Source organism: Neovison vison, chromosome 11 (genome assembly GCF_020171115.1).
Source record: "Neovison vison isolate M4711 chromosome 11, ASM_NN_V1, whole genome shotgun sequence".
NCBI classification, from domain to species: domain Eukaryota; kingdom Metazoa; phylum Chordata; class Mammalia; order Carnivora; family Mustelidae; genus Neogale; species Neogale vison.
This window is the reverse complement of record NC_058101.1, coordinates 63,889,708-63,909,578: the sequence shown is the minus strand read 5'-3', so window position 1 is coordinate 63,909,578 and position 19,871 is coordinate 63,889,708. Positions and strand designations below refer to the sequence as shown.

The 19,871-nt window shown below is 45.6% G+C and overlaps 1 protein-coding gene across 2 annotated transcripts in view; it reads left to right on the top strand.

The window, feature by feature from the left end:
- CRMP1 (collapsin response mediator protein 1) overlaps nt 1-19,871 on the top strand; it is a 79,043-nt gene that overhangs the window by 12,295 nt on the left and 46,877 nt on the right. For both annotated transcript variants that reach the window (XM_044226233.1, XM_044226234.1), the window contains exon 2: nt 18,001-18,089. In XM_044226233.1, the coding sequence (XP_044082168.1) occupies nt 18,001-18,089 (89 nt within the window). The remainder of the gene's footprint in view (nt 1-18,000; nt 18,090-19,871) is intronic.

Below are 19,871 nucleotides of genomic sequence, written 5' to 3'. Positions count from 1 at the left end.
TCAGTGAGTCTGATGCAGAATTGCAGAAAGGAAACAGGAAGCTGTTTTAGATTTTGTATCTGTCCCCAAATTATGCTGCCCTGTATTTTGTCCCATACTCATCGACCCTTAGAGCTGAAGTCTTAAAAATATCTCAGCCAGTATTTTATTTGTACAACATTAAAGTTAAAAAGAACCTTTTAAGTTATGCAAAATTTTCAATGTTAAGAAGGCAGGAAGCAGTGTCTTGCTTCTCCTTCACCCCCTAACCTCTCCTCTAGTGTAAGAATTCCAAATACCCTCTCCTTGCTTATCTCTCATGACGGAGAGATCACCACTTTACTCAGCAGCCTGCTTTACTCTTGAGCAGCTCCATTGCTGGAAAGCTCACTTGTGTGTGTGGACTGAGAGTCTGCCTCTTACCCTACTTTTGCCCCCGAGTTTTCACAGGTCTCCTTTTCTTTTTCTGGAGGCTCCAGAAGACAATTCCAAGGCATTTTTCCTTACCCAGGGCCCTCTCTTTTCCAAAATGTCCCGGTGCTCTATTCTTCATGGAGCACACTTTCCAGGTGCAATGTTAAGATTTTTCACTCATTTTTTTCCTTTCATTTTCTTCTTTTCTCTTTTGCTATCCTTTATTTCAGGACACGCAGAACAAAATAGATTCAAATGAAAACTTTAATCACTGGGCACTTTTCAAACTGGCTTAAAAACTTTCTAGAGTCACAGACACCTTTGAGAAGGTCATAAGAACAATGGAAGCTTTTTCCTGCTTCCTCAGTGCTTGGACACAGGACATTTGGCATAAAATACTAGACTACATAGACCAGCATAGACCATATTCAGCGTGTGACATGGACCAAGGTGCTTTAACACATTATCTTTAGGAATCCTGTGAGTTGGCACTTTGATTGATTCCATTTACAGATGAGGAGACTGAAGCATGCACAGATTAGGGGTCTTGTCCCGGGTTACCCGGCTAAGAAGCTGCGTGGGAATAAGTTGTAGTCTCTGGTGTGAAGGATCTCCCAGTCTCATGGGAGAGATAGACAGATGACGATGAGCCTGGAAGATGAAGTGCCAGGAAGCAATGCTGACCATGAGGTGGTTGCCTGGAGCCATGGGAAGAGCAAGGGGTGACCGTGTATCCCTGGGGTTGGGACACTGTGGCCCACAGGGTGAGCAGGAAATCAGTGGGTAGAGCCAGACTGTCAGAAAGGCCATAGGAAGGCACGGGGGTATGAAGTTGCTGTTCAGGAGTCAGTGTGTGGTGAGTAGAGGAATGTGGGGGACACAAGGCTGGGGGAGGGGATGGGTCAGGCCAGAAATTACCCAGGAGGGCATCCTTTGTCTTGTACATGAGGACAAGCCAGCTGATAAAGGGTTTAAAGGAGACATGTGACATGATTGTCTTTGTGTTTCAGAAAGGTCACTGGCTGTCATGTGGCAGGGACAAGACAGGCAGCAGGGAGACAGGTGGTGAAGGCTAAACTGGGACAGGTGCCATGGGAGGTGTGTTTCAGCGGGTACATGCAAGGACATTCTGGACCAGATGCAACAAGATCTAGGAAAAACTTGGGTCTGAGGGAGAGTTTGGAGAGAGGTTAGAGATGGAACTGAGCATTTCAATGATATCCAACTCCTCATGTTGCAAAGGTTAAAAAAAAGAAAACACAGAAAAACAGGCACAGATCTAAGTGCCTGTCCACATGTTCATTCATTTGTCTTTCAAAAGAGCTCTCTGCATTATGGGTGGAAAATGGACACAGGCAGAGGAGAACTTGCCTGGGGCACAGGCTTAGTAAGGGTAGGGACAGATCAGAGCTCAGGGGGTCTGCTTGGCATCCACAGACTTAACCATCCAGCCACTCTGCCTCTTTGTCAAATGAGATAATGGGTGTAGAAGCATCTGGCTCACAGACAGCACTGCCAGTGTTTATTAGGTGAATAGGACTCTGCATTTAATATCTCTTCACTGGAGAGCTCTTAGCAACTTTCAGAGCCCTTTAATCTGCCTTATTCCCTTCTGGCCACCGTGGCAGCAGTCCTATCAGGAAGGCAGGTGAGCGCATGGCGCTGGAATTGTGCTTGGTAAAGAGTTGAATGGGAATATATGGCCAGTTCTTGCTTGTCCCCATTTTGCAGAGGAGGGAACTAAAGCTCAGACCTGTTAGCCAGGTACAGTGAGGAGAACACAGGATCACCACCCTGGGGGCAATGAGGCTGTTGTTCTATAGAAAACAGGTGGAACTAGGTTCAAATCCCACAGCACCCACTTCTGGCTAGGTGACCTTGAGAAATTATTTCACTTCCTTGAGCTTCCTCACTTGTAGCCATCATATCCACTTCTTTTTTACTTTATTTATTCACTTTTTTTTTTTTTTTTTTTTTTTTTTTGTGAGAGAGATTGAGAGCAAGGCGTGGGGCAGAGGGTGAGGGAGAGAGAGAATCCTAAGCAGGTTCGTGGGTCCTGTTCTGGGCCTCCACCTCACAACCCTGAGATCATGTCCTGAGCCAAAATCAAGAGTCAGACATTCAACCAGCTGAGCCACTCAGGCACCCCCGTCATACCCACTTCTTCAGGTAATTTAATTAAAAGTGAAAACTCATGTGGGGCACCTGGGTGGCTCAGTGGGTTAAGCTTCTGCCTCTGCCTTCGGCTCAGGTCGTGATCCCAGGGTCCTGGGATCAAGCCCCGCATCGGGCTCTCTGCTCAGCAGGGAGCCTGCTTCCCCCTCTCTCTCTGCCTGCCTCTCTGCCTACTTGTGATCTCTGTCTGCCAAATAAATGATTAAAATATTTAAAAAAAATGAAAACCCATATAATGCAGAATTGATGCTTAGCACACGCTCAGGAATATGATTTCCTTAAAGGCAAAGGATTTATGTCCATATTGCTTTGTATAAGGTAAAAAGCAGAAACAAGACAGCACAGGAATGGTCCTGACATAGACACAGATGTAGCTGGCGCCATCCTCCTATAGGTAGCCCAAAGGCTCTGCCCGCTTCTGGGGTCATCATACAGGTAGGTTATTTTTAAAACCAGAGATTCTGTCCATGAGGGAGTATTTCCTGACTGTCTGCCAGTCTCATGGGACCTGAGATTTCGCTGTTAAAACTGCAGTTGTCATGGAAATGGGCCTGAGCTTCCAGAGAAAGCTTGTAATCCATGGGGACCACCGCTATTTCTGATTCATGAAGGAAGAAGATGCCGCTGTGCTCACTACCCACACAAGTGGAGAGCAAATGGGTGTTAATTAGGTTTGGTCTCAGGCTGGTTGCCACTTCAAGGCCTGCCTTCCTGGAAAGTGTGGCAAAGGGCTGCTGGCTGACAGGCTGCACCCTGAGGCAAGAAAAAAAAAAAAACCAAACCAAAAAAAACCCAGCAGCAGCAAATGGACTGGTTTTTCTGAGAATAAGGGAATAAGTGGGATGTGCCGAAGCACCATATGGCAGCCCTTGCTGCTGTGGGAAGGTCAAATGGGAGATCTGCAAGGGGAGCCTGAAAGCACAGGGGCTCTGGTGGGTAAAGGTAGAAACTGAGTCATGGAATCATGAAGTATTTGAGCCAGAAAGTCTCTCAGATGACTCTCATCACAGAATCTTGATGGTGTATCAGTTCACTCTGATGCAATAATGCCCCATCACAAACAATATTGTAATCTGACTTACAACCCCAAATATTTATTGCTTATAGGTCGGTGGGTGGCAGAGGTGTAGCAGAATTTAGCTAGATTTGTCTTCAAGCTTCTGTTTGTGTCATGTATTCTCCTCATATTCCCTCCTTCTGGGACTCAGAATGGAAGAGCCTCCCTCTTTGGGTCATGCAGTCTTCATGGAAGAGGATGGACTGTGAAGATTGAACTGAATCCACCTGCCCCTTAAAGCTTGTGCTCAGGGGTGCCTGGGTGGCTCAGTGGGTTAAAGCCTCTGCCTTCGGCTCAGGTCATTATCTCAGGGTCCTGGGATCGAGCCCCGCATCGGGCTCTCTGCTTGGTGGGGAGCCTGCTTCCTCCTCTCTCTGCCTGCCTTTCTGCCTACTTGTGATCTCTGTCGAATAAATAAATAAAATCTAAAACAAACAAACAAACAAAAAAACTTGTGCTCAGATGGGCGTACTCACATCCACTCTCATTCTTTTGGTCAAAGCAAGTCAAATGACCGTACCCTCAGCTGGTGGGGCAGGAGAACCCTGCACCTACATTGGAGGATGGCAAGTGCGGGGACGCAGAAAGAATTACAAAACAAATAGCACAATTCATCACAGAGGGCCGATATCAAGATTATTTGGAGGCGTTTGTTAGTAACAAATTCTTGGCCTGTAATGTACATCTGGTAAATGAAAATCTTGACAAATCATCTGGATTGGAATTTTTAGCAGACAATCCCAGTCAGTTTGGGGAATGCATCTAGGCTCAGGTGCCTTGTTATGAGTTGTACATGCATGAATGAGGTGTGCCTACCTGTCCTGTTGAATGTTTGGGTTGTAAACATAAGCCTCAACATTAGTGGCTTATAGAGTCTGAAGAACTGGTAACTTTTAAAACTCACCTTGACATTTCTTTTATTGCAAGAGAATGCAGTTCGTGCATGGTCAAGCACATTTCTATCAAAGTGGGGGCTTCCCAGATCTTTTTGAGACTCATTTCCATGATAGTCCTTTGGAGGAAGGGATTCTTCATTTTCCCAAGGAGTGACTGGTCATTTCATTACTCTGATTTAGAGTATTAGTGAAGCATTTCACCTTAGTGAAGAATTGTAGGAGAGGGGACATGAGGCCGTATTCCCTCCCCCCAACTTCCTGGGGTGGGAGAATTAAAGTATTGAAAGGGTGGTATTAAGCCTTAGTGCTAATATAACCAGCTACATACATTGTGAAACATAGCTCACGATTGTTTTTGTCCTCTGGGAGTATGAAGATTACAAAATAACAGCCAAGAAAGAAGAACTACAAGGCTGGATAAGGGAGAGGCAACTTCACCATCCAACTTCAGGGTTTGGAGAAACCTTGAGGTCCCAATGCTCAACGAGGGTTCAGGACCACGGACAGCATGCACCGTCCACTTTCCATTCCTTGTAGACTATGTAGAACCTGGAGCTTTAAGAACACTGTGTCTGTTTATACACTATTTATTTTGTTGGAAGGTTCTGCTTCTCCTCCTTTTTTGGCTTCTTTGAACTTCTCATATTTCAGAACCCAGCTCAATTGTCCCTTCCTTGATGACATAGTCACTGTCTTCCCTGTCTCTGTAATAACAGCTTTGGTTTTCTGCTATTTTCCAGGTGCCCAAGGTTGCTAAACTAGTGATTTTTGGGTAAGTGTTGATTTGATTAGCACATCACCTCTTTTTTCTTCCAAGCCTCCTAGACCTTAATGGATTTTCCATCCCTCTGATTTTGCAGTGGAGATGGCAGATTTTATTCCCACCAGGCGGGAGGGAGAACAACACAGGGAGTCGTTCCTGCTTCACTCAGGGATAGACGATGATGCAGAAATTTCACTGTGACCCAGACCTCCCCTCCTGGCTGAGGCTGACTGTTTTTTACTTTGCTGTTGTATGGGTAAGGATGTCTGAAGCTTTGAGGGCTAATTTTTGTAAGCAGCATTCTACATAATACTTAGTGTTTGTGAAGAGAATGAAGGTGTCCTGCCAGCACCAGCTCTCTCCCAGTTGGGGCTTTATGGAGATGATAGCAGGTTTGCAGACAAGACCTTCCCTTCTCTGGGCTTCTTCTCTGACTCACAGACCTTTGGCAGAGATGTGATTACTGTCCAGAAGCAAGGTTTATGTGGGCCCCTCCTGAGGGTTTCCTTTAGCACCATCTGTGTTGTGCAGGCTTTGCATTAAGGCAGCTTCTCTTCCTGGGCAGCAGGCTTAGGCTTTCAGGGAATTTTAAACCAGAGAAAGAGATTTCTAATGTGTCTGTTTGCTCTTTTCTCCAGTTCTCTGTTTCTTGCCCCATCCTCTCTTCCTCCCTTCCTTTCTTCCTTCTTGTCCGTTTCCTTCCCTCTCTATCTCCCACTTCTATCCTCTCCTTCTTACTCCCTTCCTCCTTCTTTTCAGACATTCTCTTCTTCTTCCCTTTCTCCTAACCTCTTGTCTTTCACCACCTCTCCTGCTGCTCAGCAAACATTTGCTAAACACTCCTGGCTGGTCCCTGGGGATCTAGAGATGAATTACCCCAGGCACTGCTAGCCACGAAGGGATGCCCTGTCCTGTAGGAGATGGGCACATGAACAGTGACTTTGACATGGGCTCAGTGTTGTGGCAGAGGCTGTGCAAGGGACAATGGGACATGTGAGTACCTCCACAGTCTCTGCTGGGGAGAGTCAGTTACTAGCAGAAAGATCTATTTCCCCCACCTCGAATTACTACCATATACAGAATTTGGTATTTTGCTTTTTCACCTAACATTTTATTGTCTAGCATTTTTGTCCACCCTTAGAAATCCCAGGGAAATATTTTAGCAGGTGAATGATACCTCATCGTCATCAGTGGTATGGTTATAAGATTGTAATTAATTCTGGATCACACTTTTGTCCTTAATTCTTTGGCCTGTTTTGGGGATATTTTCCTGAGGACAGATTCCCAGGAGCATGACATCCCATGCTAAATTTTTAGGTCAAAATTCATGAACAGTTTTAAGGCCCTTGATACGTTTTGCAAAATTGTCTCGTGCTTGATCTTACTGAGATCATGGTGACCAGTCTGGACTCTGTCTACACATGGGGTTAGAGTCCCCATGAGCTGGCACCTACACACGCTCCACATCCCCACTCGAAGGGCATACTTCAGCCAGACGAAACCACGTACAGATCCCCTAGTATACCAGCTTCCTTCTTCCTCTGTGCCTGTCCCCATGTCATACTCCTTTCTGCAGTCTCTCATCTCCTTTGCCATATGGCTAATTTCTACTCATTCTTCCAGCTCAGATAAGCAATTTTCCCCCTGGAAGCGCTAGAAGAGAGGGGCTCTGTGTGCCTCCCTATCTCTTCTCTTCTCTCTGCCTCAGCACTTCACAGTCTTCCCCACTTCACAGTCTTCCCCACTGGCCTGAGAACTCCTTAAAGGCAAGCACTTTATCTTTTAGTTGCACACACTGCTTCCTTAAATAGTTATTGAGCGTAGTTCCTGTTATAGAAGATGGCAAAGAATAAGCAATGCATAACTCTACTAGTATTTACAGGGGCTAGGCTTGTGCTAAACGCTTTATATATATACTACATGGACTTTTCCCAACCACCTTATGAGACAGAGACGATTGTCCCCATTTGCAGATGGAGAAACTAAGTCTAGAAGAGGTTAAGTCACATGGATAATAAGTGGGCAGAGACTGGAACTTGTATCTGAATCTGGACATTCTGTTCCTCCATAACACCGATCCAAGGACTTGAGCCATGCTGAGCACAATTCACTTAAAGTCATTGCTATCACCGTAGAATGAATGACAGTCTCTGGCACACCCTGCTGTTAGACTTTTGTTGAATTTTTGATTAGATATTTCATTTTCTTCCAAGTATTTAAACACTGGTTGTTATACAAAGCTCGTCATTGTTCATATATGCTATTTGTGAGAGCAGGGTATCATTTTCTTTTAAATGTGTGACTTCTACTTTGTTGAATTCTTAAAAATTATGTACCATCAAATTCACTCTTCTTATTGTGAGATCTTACACTTAGATTTCCTGCATGAAGAAAGGGAGCCCTAAAATGCTGGGTCCTTGGCTCACAGACCCCTGGTTCTTTCTAAATTGTATCTGATTATGAGTGTCATGGATTCTAGAGTGTGAAAATGTTTTAATATGTGACAGAATGATGTTTGATAGAGACAGTGCTAGGCGGAAAGTTAGGGAACCTTGGGTCTATGCTAGACCCTTATTAGTTATGGGAACGTGTGAAGCTGCCCCGTCTCAAAGCCATGTTTCCATCTGAGGTCAGATCAGACCTAACGTTCCATAAGAACCACTTGGTGCCAATGGGCTTGGGGAGCTTAACTCTTGTAAAGCACAGTTTCTAAGGTGTTGTCTGGGGAAACATCCTTGTCAAATTTTCCATACCATAAAAAGATCTATGTTTGGTAAATATGTAAATTCAGCTCCCTTCTTACATATTCACATTATACATCAATAAAATAGAGAATCTGGGAATTCCAGTTGTATAAATGATCTTTGTTTCTGCTTAACCCAGAATTTTCTAAACTCACGATACCTGTGATTCCCCTTTGGGAATAGCATCTACTTAAATCCCTCTGTGCTAGAATTCCAAAGAGCATGATTCCAAAAATACCAACTAAAAGGCAAAGGCACTTCTAATGTTAAGGAAGAAAAGGAAGAAGTGGACATCAGCTCTTGCCTTGTTATGGACATGCTGGTTTAGAAATACACTTGCCCCTTGAGAACACCAGAAGGGACCCCTTGCAGTAGCTACATACACTATCTGCCAGTAGTTGGGGACGGAGGTGGATTTGAACACAAGCTGCACCATCTGATTCTAGGAAGAGAAGTGTGGGGCTGATCTTCTGGCGCACTGTACTTTATTTTTTTTTTTTTTCTTTTCTTTTTTTTTTTTTTTCCCAATTTATTTATTTTCAGAAAAACAGTATTCATTATTTTTTCACCACACCCAGTGCTCCATGCAAGCTGTGCCCTCTATAATACCCACCACCTGGTACCCCAACCTCCCACCCCCCCGCCACTTCAAACCCCTCAGACTGTTTTTCAGAGTCCATAGTCTCTCATGGTTCACCTCCCCTTCCAATTTACCCAAATTCCCTACTACTCTCTAACGCCCCTTGTCCTCCATGCTATTGGTTATGCTCCACAAATGAGTGAAACCATATGATAATTGACTCTCTCTGCTTGACTGATTTCACTCAGCATAATCTCTTCCAGTCCCGTCCATGTTGCTACAAAAGTTGGATATTCGTCCTTTCTGATGGAGGCATAATACTCCATAGTGTATATGGACCACATCTTCCTTATCCATTCATCCGTTGAAGGGCATCTTGGTTCTTTCCATAGTTTGGCGACTGTGGCCATTGCTGCTATAAACATTGGGGTACAGATGGCCCTTCTTTTCACGACATCTGTATCTTTGGGGTAAATACCCAGGAGTGCAATTGCAGGGTCGTAGGGAAGCTCTATTTTTAATTTCTTGAGGAATCTCCACACTGTTCTCCAAAGAGGCTGCACCAACTTGCATTCCCACCAACAGTGTAAGAGGGTTCCCCTTTCTCCACATCCTCTCCAACACATGTTGTTTCCTGTTTTGTTAATTTTGGCCATTCTAACTGGTGTAAGGTGATATCTCAATGTGGTTTTAATTTGAATCTCCCTGAGGGCTAATGATGATGAGCATTTTTTCATGTGTCTGATAGCCATTTGTATTTCTTGATTGGAGAAGTGTCTGTTCATATCTTCTGCCCATTTTTTGATGTGTTTGTCTGTTTCGTGTGGGTTGAGTTTGAGGAGTTCATTATAGATCCTGGATATCAACCTTTTGTCTGTACTGTCATTTGCAAATATCTTCTCCCATTCCGTGGGTTGCCTCTTTGTTTTTTTGACTGTTTCCTTTGCTGTGCAGAAGCTTTTGATTTTGATGAAGTCCCAGAAGTCTATTTTCGCTTTTGTTTCCTTTGCCTTTGGAGACGTATCTTGAAAGAAGTTGCTGTGGCTGATATCGAAGAGATTACTGCCTATGTTCTCCTCTAAGATTCTGATAGATTCCTGTCTCACGTTGAGGTCTTTTATCCATTTTGAGTTGATCTTTGTGTACGGTGTAAGAGAATGGTCGAGTTTCATTCTTCTACATATAGCTGTCCAGTTTTCCCAGCACCATTTATTGAAGAGACTGTCTTTTTTCCACTGTATATTTTTTCCTGTTTTGTCGAAGATTAATTGACCATAGAGTTGAGGGTCCATATCAGGGCTCTCTACTCTGTTCCACTGGTCTATGTGTCTGTTTTTATGCCAGTACCATGCTGTCTTGGTGATCACAGCTTTGTAATAAAGCTTGAAATCAGGTAAGGTGATGCCGCCAGCTTTATTTTTGTTTTTCAACGTTTCCTTAGAGATTCGGGGTCTCTTCTGATTCCATACAAATTTTTGGATTATTTGCTCCAGCTCTTTGAAGAATGCCGGTGGAATTTTGATCGGAATGGCATTAAAAGTATAGATTGCTCTAGGCAGTATAGACATTTTAACGATGTTTATTCTTCCGATCCAAGAGCATGGAATGGTCTTCCATCTTTTTGTGTCTTCTTCAATTTCTTTCATGAGTGTTCTATAGTTCCTCAAGTATAGATCCTTTACCTCTTTAGTTAGGTTTATTCCCAGGTATCTTATGGTTCTTGGTGCTATAGTAAATGGAATCGATTCTCTAATTTCCCTTTCTGTATTTTCCTTGTTAGTGTATAAGAAAGCCACTGATTTCTGCACATTGACTTTGTATCCTGCCACGCTGCTGAATTGCTGTATGAGTTCTAGTAGTTTGGGGGTGGAGTCTTTTGGGTTTTCCATATAAAGAATCATGTCATCTGCGAAGAGAGAGAGTTTGACTTCTTCATTACCAATTTGGATACCTTTTATTTCTCTCTGTTGTCTGATTGCTGTTGCTAGGACTTCTAATACTATGTTGAACAAGAGTGGTGAAAGTGGGCATCCTTGTCTTGTTCCTGATCTCAACGGGAAGGCTGCAAGCTTTTTCCCATTGAGGATGATATTTGCTGTGGGTCTTTCATAGATAGATTTGATGAGGTTCAGGAATGTTCCCTCTATCCCTATACTTTGAAGCGTTTTAATCAGGAACGGATGTTGGATTTTGTCAAATGCTTTTTCTGCATCAATTGAGAGGACCATGTGGTTCTTCTCTCTTCTCCTATTAATTTGTTGTATCACATTGATTGATTTACGAATGTTGAACCATCCTTGTAGCCCAGGGATGAATCCCACCTGATCATGGTGGATAATCTTTTTAATGTGTTGTTGGATCCTGTTGGCTAGGATCTTGTTGAGAATCTTAGCATCCATATTCATCAGTGATATTGGTCTGAAATTCTCCTTTTTGGTATGGTCCTTGCCTGGTTTGGGGATCAGGGTAATGCTGGCTTCATAGAAAGAGTCTGGAAGTTTTCCTTCTGCTTCAATTTTTTGAAACAGCTTCAGGAGAATAGGTGTTATTTCTTCTTGGAAGGTTTGGTAGAATTCCCCAGGGAATCCATCAGGTCCTGGGCTCTTGTTTTTTGGGAGATTTTTGATCACTGCTTCAATCTCGTTATTAGATATCGGTCTATTCAGGTTGTCGATTTCTTCCTGGTTCAATTTTGGTAGTTTATATTTTTCCAGGAATGCATCCATTTCATCAAGGTTGCTAAGCTTATTGGCATATAACTGTTCGTAGTAACTTCTGATGATTGTTTCTACTTCCTTGGTGTTAGTTGTGATCTCTCCCCTTTCATTCATAATTTTATGAATTTGGGATTTCTCTCTTTTCTTTTGGATTAGTGTAGCCAGTGGCTTATCGATCTTATTGATTCTTTCAAAAAACCAGCTTCTAGTTTCATTGATACGTTCTACTGTATCTCTGGTTTCTCCCTCATTGATCTCAGCTCTAATCTTGATGATTTCCCTTCTTATGTGTGGAGTTGGTTTGATTTGTTGTTGATCCTCCAGTTCTTTAAGGTGTAGAGACAGCTGGTGTGTTCTGGATTTTTCAATTTTTTTGAGCAATGCTTGGATGGCTATATATTTTCCCCTTAGGACCGCCTTTGCTGTATCCCATAGGTTTTGGACCGAAGTGTCTTCATTCTCATTGGTTTCCATGAATTGTTTCAGTTCTTCTTTGATCTCCTGGTTGATCCAAGCATTCTTAAGCAAGGTGGTCTTTAGCTTCCAGGTGTTTGAGTTCCTTCGGAACTTTTCCTTGTGATTGAGCTCCAGTTTCAAAGCATTGTGATCTGAGAATATGCAGGGAATAATCTCAGTCTTTTGGTATCGGCTGAGTCCTGATTTGTGACCCAGTATGTGGTCTATTCTGGAGAAGGTTCCGTGTGCACTTGAGAAGAATGAGTATTCTGCTGTTTTAGGGTGGAATGTTCTGTATATATCTATGAGGTCCATCTGGTCCAATGTGTCGTTCAATGCTCTTGTTTCTTTATTGATTTTCTGCTTCGATGATCTGTCTAATTCTGAAAGAGGCGTGTTAAGATCACCTACGATTAGTGTATTCATATCAATATGACTCTTTATCTTGATTAACAGTTTTCTTAAGTAATTGGCTGCTCCCATATTGGGAGCATAGATATTTACAATTGTTAGATCATCTTGGTGGATAGTCCCTTTAAGGATTATGTAGTGTCCTTCTGTATCTCTGACTACAGTCTTTAGTTTGAAGTCTAATTTATCTGATATGAGAATCGCTACCCCAGCCTTCTTTTGAGTCCCATTGGCATGAAAGATGCTTCTCCACCCCTTCACTTTCAGTCTGCGTGTATCTTTAGGTTCAAAATGGGTCTCTTGTAGACAGCATATGGATGGGTCCTGTCGTTTTATCCAATCTGCAACCCTGTGCCGTTTTATGGGTGCATTGAGGCCATTCACATTGAGAGTGATTATTGATAGATACGTTTTTATTGACATCGAGTTACCTTTGAAGTCTTTCTTTCTGTAGACTGTCTCTATATTTCTGTTCAATGCTATTCTTGGGATTTTTCCTCTTTTATAGAACCCCCCTTAATATTTCCTGCAGTATCGGCTTGGTGGTTGCATAGTCTTTTAAGTCTTGCCGGTCTTGGAAACTCTTTATCTGTCCATCCATTTTGAATGTCAGTCTTGCTGGATAAAGTATTCTTGGCTGCATGTTCTTCTCATTTAGTGCCCTGAATATATCTTGCCAGCCTCTTCTGGCTTGCCAGGTCTCTGTGGACAGGTCTGACGTTATTCTGATGGGCTTCCCTCTGTAAGTAAGGAGCCTCTTTGCCCTGGCAGCTTTCAAGAGATTATACCTACAATTATAATTTCTCAATTTGACTATCAGGTGTCGTGATGTTTTTTTGGAGTGTATAATCTTGGGTGGAGACCGTTCAGCCTCTAGTACATGAACGCTGGTTTCATTCGCGAGATTCGGAAAGTTTTCATGAAGGACTTGTTCCACGACATCTTCTAGACTTCTTTCTTTCTCCTCCCCTTCAGGAATTCCAATAATTCTGACGTTGGAACGCTTCATGGCATCACTTATTTCCCTAATTCTGCTTTCGTGGGATCTAAGCTGTTTGTTCCAGGCTTCCTCCTGATCCTTTCTCTCTATCTGTTTGTCTTCCAGATCACTAATTCTATCTTCTGTCTCAGTTACCCTAGCTTTGAGAGAGTTTAGATTGGATTGGAACTCATTGAGAGCATTGTGGACCTCCTCCCTGGTAGCTTTAAGCTCCGCCCTAACATTGTGAACATCCTGTCTGGTCGCTTTCAGTTCGGCTCTAATCAATTCTGTTTGGTCATCCATGGCTTTCTCCAACCTAGCTATTGCCTGGATAATTGTTAGCCTGAATTCTCTTTCCGACATATTGTCTATGTTGATAGCCGTTAGCTCTGTTGCGGAAGGTCCATCCTCTGTATTTTTCTTCTGTTGGGCATTCCTCCTCCTAGTCATTTTGGTGGGAGAAGACTGAACAGATGTAGCTGGATGTATCAACTCTGGTGCAGTCAAGGTGCACCCTGGAACACTTCCTGATCTCCATCTCAGAAGCCTCAGTCTGGGTGCAGAAGCTGAATAAATTCCCCCTTGGATGCTGGCAGTGCAGGTTCCAAGTTAAAGACCCTGGGGGCGCAGGATCTTTTGCTCGTCCCCAAAGCCAAGGCAGTGGCGGCTGTCTGGGAGCTCCTGACCGCCAGAGAGGTTCCAAGCAGCGATCGCACACTGAGATTTTGCCGCTGGCCGGGGCTGGGAGTGCCCGGCTTGCGCGCACCTCTTTTCAGAGGCGGCTGTGGGTCGGGCGCGCGTCTGGGGCACTGAGAACGGGGCGCTGGTCCGTAAGCCGCAGGCTGGGCTTTTGCGCGCCTCTGTCCGGGGAAGAGTTTCGCGGGCGCGAGGCTTAGACTTTGAAACAATGGCCCGGGTCAAGAAGCGCCCCAGGGCCTTAGAAACCCAGGAGAGCTGGAGCGACGTGCACGCGCATCTCAAGCTTTGTGGTAGGGCTAGCGCGCGTTCTGCAGACCGGCTCCCATCCCCTCACAGGAGCCGGAACCCCGCGCTCTGGGGCACGCTGGCGGCTTAGGGACCAGGAGCCGGTTTCCCCGCCGCACTCTCTCTGCCTCCGCGCCGGGGAGGCCGTCTGGGACCGGGGACTCAAGCCCCTGTCCCTAGCCGCCCCGATTCCCACAGTTTGCCCCCGCGATCTTTGCTCTTTTGGAGTGCTTTCAACCAGTCTCCGAGTTAATGCTGGTCCCCAGACGCAGGGCACTCTCGCTCGTATCGGGGTATTACTTTTGCACCGGTCGCCTCTGGTGGCTCCCTCCCCCTTTTGTTTATCTTCCGATATCAGTCCGCTGTTCCCATTCCGCTTTACCTGCTCACTGGCGTCTTCTGCCCCTGTAGAGATCCAGACGTGTATAATTCTGATCTCAGGCTGATTTCATGGGTGATCAGAGTTCTTTGGTAGGTAATCAGCTCACTTTGGGGTACCAGCTGAAAAGACGCCTCTTCCTAGTACCCCGCCATCTTGTCCCCCCCTGCACTGTACTTTAAATACTACCTTTCAGGCTGAGTCTGTAAAGCCCTCTATTAAATGTGACAGAGCCCCCATGGGGGGGCCATGTTCTGGAAGCCATGCACCAGCTGCTGCTGATGACTCACATTTTTCTGCTTTCTGGAGCCTGGGGAAATCTGCACACCATTTTATCTCTCCTTTTGGATATGTAGAGCCCCAACCTCCTCTTTCCCTTGGCTCTGGAGGGGGATTGTGCAAGTTGTGGCTGACTTCTATCTTAGGGCTAAAAGGCAAGTTGTAGGGCCTGAGAGTGGTTGAGCTTGAAGCCAGAGCCCATCCTGCTGGGGAGCAGGATGTGTTGGCTTATACTTGTCTTCCCTGCCTCATGGCCCATAGTTCCTTGTCTCATGGCTGTGATACCTTTGCTCTCCATCAAGATTCCATTCTTGATCCTCCAAGAATCAGTTCAGGGACCCACCCATTTGTCTATCCATCCATCCGTCTATCCATTCTTCCATCCATCTACCCATCCATCCATCTGTCCATCTGTCTGTCTGTACATCTGTCCATCCATTCATCTGTCCATCCATTCATCCATCCCTCTGTTCATCTGTCTATATGTCCATCTGTCCGTCCATCCATCTGTCCATCCGTCCATCCATCCTCCCCTCCATCCGTCTATTCATCTGTCCATCTATCCACCCATCCATCTATCTGTTCATCTGTCCATCCTTCCATCTGTCCATCTGTCCATCCATCCATCCATCCATCCATCAACCAGCTAGGCTGTGTCTGAGTATCAGAGATGCAGAGGGAAAATCTTAACCCCCATGAAGCTAACAGTCTTGTCAGGACAGCTGCAGGGCACCATTTCAGCTGTCACCATTATCCACATCAACGTGTATGCAGTAGTCCCCCATGAGTTGTGTCTGACCCTGTCAATGGGGGAGCCCCACAGTTCTGATGTCAGTGGGCAAGTCACATTTTAGATAAACATGTGAATATATAGTGTGTGGGGTGTACTGTAGTTGGTACTATGAAGTAGAGTGGGCAGTGGTGTGCGGTTTGCTGGTAGGGCAGAGGTGTCTAGTGTTCCAGACAGGGCAGCCAGGGGGCTCTCAGGTAAGTGATGCTGAACAGAGACCTGAAGCCAGTGAGAGAGTGGACATTGCCTGGGTAGTGAGATTCCAGATTACATCGAGTCTCACTAACCTTGGCTTTCACTCTGAAGGAAATACAGGGCTGATGCACAATGCCACAAGAGGGTCCTGAGCGGCAGGCTGCATGCTCTCTTTCTGTTCAGCAAGCCTTCCCTGATTCTTTAGTTTGGGTTAACCCTTGTTCTCTGGGCTTGTGTAGTGTCTTCTGCCTTCCTCTCATGGCTGATGCCCTGAGACCATAGGGACCACTCTGAGCTGTATTTTGTACAGTTCCTCAGAGGGTCCTGGTGGGATCAAGCCCCAGTTAACCCCACTGTTTGCCAGATCAGGGAACAGTCTGTATGGGATTTGTGTGCCTGCCTGCCTCTCCCTACTTCCTCACTCCGGTTTATGCAGTCATCTCCATAGACATTATCGGCCTCCAATCCTTTGTCTCAGGCTCTGCTTTCAGGGAAACCTATGGAAGACACTCCATTGGAATTGTCTACCCCGATTGTCTATTGACTGTCTCTCTCCCTACCCAAAGGCTGGTGCTTAAAGACAGAGACTGTGTGTTTCATTCATCCCTGCATCTCCAGCTGGGAGATAGTGCAAGTATAAATAAGCACAGGACAAAATAATTCTCAACCTCCAAGAAATGCAAATTAACAAATAGGTATTAATAATAATGCAGGGTGCTTGCTGATTTTATGCGTGGCAAATTGGAGCAATACTTTTGGGAAGCTATTTCATCATATTTATCAAGGGCCATCAATGAGGTTTATACTGTTTGACCCAGTTGTTATGCTTCTGGGAATTGATTCTAACAATTCAAGCTGAACGAAAAGCTTTGTGTGCAGAAATGGTCATTGCAGCAATACATACCATTGTAAAAACATGAAAATAAGTGTCCAACAGTAGGCAGATCACTAAACAATTTATTGTGTATCCAGAAGATGGAATATTTTGTAGTCACTTATGATTATGAAGAACCAGTAATAACTTGGGGACACTCTCATGATACAATGCAAAAAGGAGATAGTTGTGTGCTTTTTGGCTCCTAGAATTTGCTGTGTTTTTTGCTGCCTATGGACCTTGGCTACCAGTTGTCTCTGTCTAGACTCTGAAGGTTTGCCTTCCCTTGCCTTCTTCCCTAATGCTTGTTTGGAACAACTCATCTCAACTTACTTTTTTAGGTGTGAGCTGGCCTGGTCTGGTTTCTGGTAAGGGTAGCAGCACCTTCTCTTTGCTCCCATGGTGGGCGCCCTCTCCTTTTCCTCTTGTAACCCTGTAAACCCGTGGCTTCTTAAGCCTCTGCCTCTCCCACCGTCCGCGCCAGGAGAGCACCTCCCTCTCTGTCCCTGCTCCATCCTGGCCCCTCAGGGCCTGGCCCTATGCTGAGAGCTGAGGCAGTGAGCCAGCGCATAATGGGGGCACGGATGAGTGGAGGCATGCTAGCAGTCATCACAACCATGGGGAGTGGGGAGAACGGTGGAGAGAAACCTCAGATGTTTGACTGGAGGTTGTTCTGGGGGAGTTCTCTTTATTTTATAGTCTCTCTGTTAGCTTTTAGAAGGTCTCTAAATGGAGTTTTATTCTATTCAGTAATAACACCCTAATAAACTCGTGTTCTATGAATGATCTCATTTCTTCAACAAATGAACGGCGTCAGAGGGGAAGGAAGGCTGGTATAGATCTTGGCAGGCCACAGAGAGGCAGATCAGGGTGGGGACTGAAGACAGAGCCCCGCTCGAATCACCCACTGGAAAGGCACGTAAAATCGAGGGTGGACTCTTAACACCTAGGAAAGGATTACTGTGAATTGGGTCCATTGACATGATGGGTTGTGCTTCCGATTATTTAGAAATCCCTTAATGGTTGGAGATGTATCCCGAGGTATTTCTAGGTGGTGGGTTATGCTGTTTGGGATTTATTTTACAATACCTGAGCAAGAAGAAGACTGAAGTGTTAGAGCAGTGGGGTGTGTGGGGGGAGGTAGAAGAGGTGAAATGTGAGTAGCCAGTCACTGAAGCTTTTGAGTCTGGGTGATGGACGTGAGGGGGCTTTTTTATGCCATTTCTTTACTTTTGAAAATACTTGGATAACTTTATTATTAAAAGTTAAAACAAAAATTCTTGGCTTTTCCCTAGTGACACTTGATACTTTGCTTGGCTTTTCAGAGTGACCGGCTCCTCATCAAGGGTGGACGGATCATCAATGATGATCAGTCCTTCTATGCCGATGTCTACCTGGAAGATGGACTTATAAAGTGAGTTGACCAAAACACACCTTTTTTTTTTTTTTTTGAAGATTTTATTGTTTCAGTAAGCTCTACGCCCAATGTGGAGCTCAAACTTAAGACCTTGAGATCTAGAGCTGCTTGCTCCCCTGACTGAGCCTGCCCAGCATCCCCAAAACATGGGTTTTAAGAAGCCAGTCTTGGGGTGTTGGGATGGCTTGGTTGCTTGACCATCTAATTCTTGATTTTAGCTCAGGAGTTGTGAGATGGAGCCCTGTGTTGGACTCCCTGCTCAGCAGAGTCTGCTTGTCTCTGTCTACCTCTGCTTGCTCTCTCAGTCTCTTTTTCTCTCTCAAATAAATAATTCTTTTTTTTTTTTTTTTTTTTTTTAAGATTTTATTATTTATTTATTTGAGAGAGAGAGAGAGACAGTGAGAGAGAGCACGAGCGAGGAGAAGGTCAGAGAGGGAAGCAGACTCCCCATGGAGCTGGGAGCCTGATGCGGGACTCGATCCCGGGACTCCAGGATCACGCCCTGAGCCGAAGGCAGTCGTCCAACCAACTGAGCCACCCAGGCGTCCCTCAAATAAATAATTCTTTAAAAAAAAAAAAAAAGCCAGTCTCCCCAGGCTGCTGGGCCCTTAGAGTTCTGCCCAGAATGACTGTGCTGTGAATATCAGGGATACAAAGATTTGGGGAGGTCGAAACTGCAGGTGGGGAGGGTCTAGAGATTCTGGAATGTTCCCGCTGCACCAGCCCTATGCAGGCCATCAGAAGCACAAGGAGGTGGGAAGTACACCTGGCAGGACAGTGAGGTCCAAATGCTGCCCCACATTGTCAGCTCGGGGCAAGGCGCAGAGGCCCCCCTAATACACAGGACTGAATTTACAGCTCTGTGACCTGCCCACAGTGTCTGGATTGGGTGGAGGGAGCCAGGAGAAAAAGGAAGAATGTTAGGACAGGGCCGTGGTCTGCACTGGGCTGGAGGGTTCCTGCACTCTGTCCCTTTTGGCTTCCTCTCTCACTGTGACATCCCAGGGTGTTCCATCTGCTCGGTCACTGTAACAAAAAACCCCAGGCTGGACAGCTGAAACAAGAGACATTTACTTCTCCCGGACTGGAGGCTGCCAGTCCTGGCTCAGGGTGCTGGTGGGGGCGGTTCCGTCTGAGATCTCTCTCCTTGGCTTTTGGAGGGTGTCTTCCCACCCTGCGCTCACAGGGTCATCCCATGTGCGCATGTGCATAGGACATCCCTCCTGTTGGATAAGGGCCCCACCCTAATGGCCTCATTTTAATGTAGTCACCTCTTGAGAAGCCCCGTCTCCAAATACAGTCACATTCTGAGATGCTGGGGGTCAGGGCTTCAACATAGAAGTTAGGGAGCTCCCAGCTCAGCCCACAACACCAGACTGGTTTTGATGGGGCGACCACATTTTACTGGCTAGTCACGGAGAGGTTCAGCTCTCTTTCTTTCACATGGTGAGTGCCCTGGTTTCGCTCGTTGCTCCGCCATCTTCCCCTGGAGTCTGGAAGAGTAGGAGCCAGAGACTGTCTCAGCTTCCAGCCTGGGCTGCTGAAGCAGGAAGGAAAGGCAGAGGGGAATGTGAATGAGGTGAAGGTCAAATGGAAATGGGGTCTGTTAAGGGACCTTCTGGTGCCCTGTAGGCTTTGATGAGGAGGAGGAGGGTGGGGGAGGTGTGGAGAGGGGACGGTTAGAAGGGAGGAAGGAGGAGGGAGGAAGGGAGGGAGGGAGGGAGGGAAGAGGGGAGGGGGGAGTAGGTGAGGGGCTAAGAGGGAGCTGTGGATGGCCAT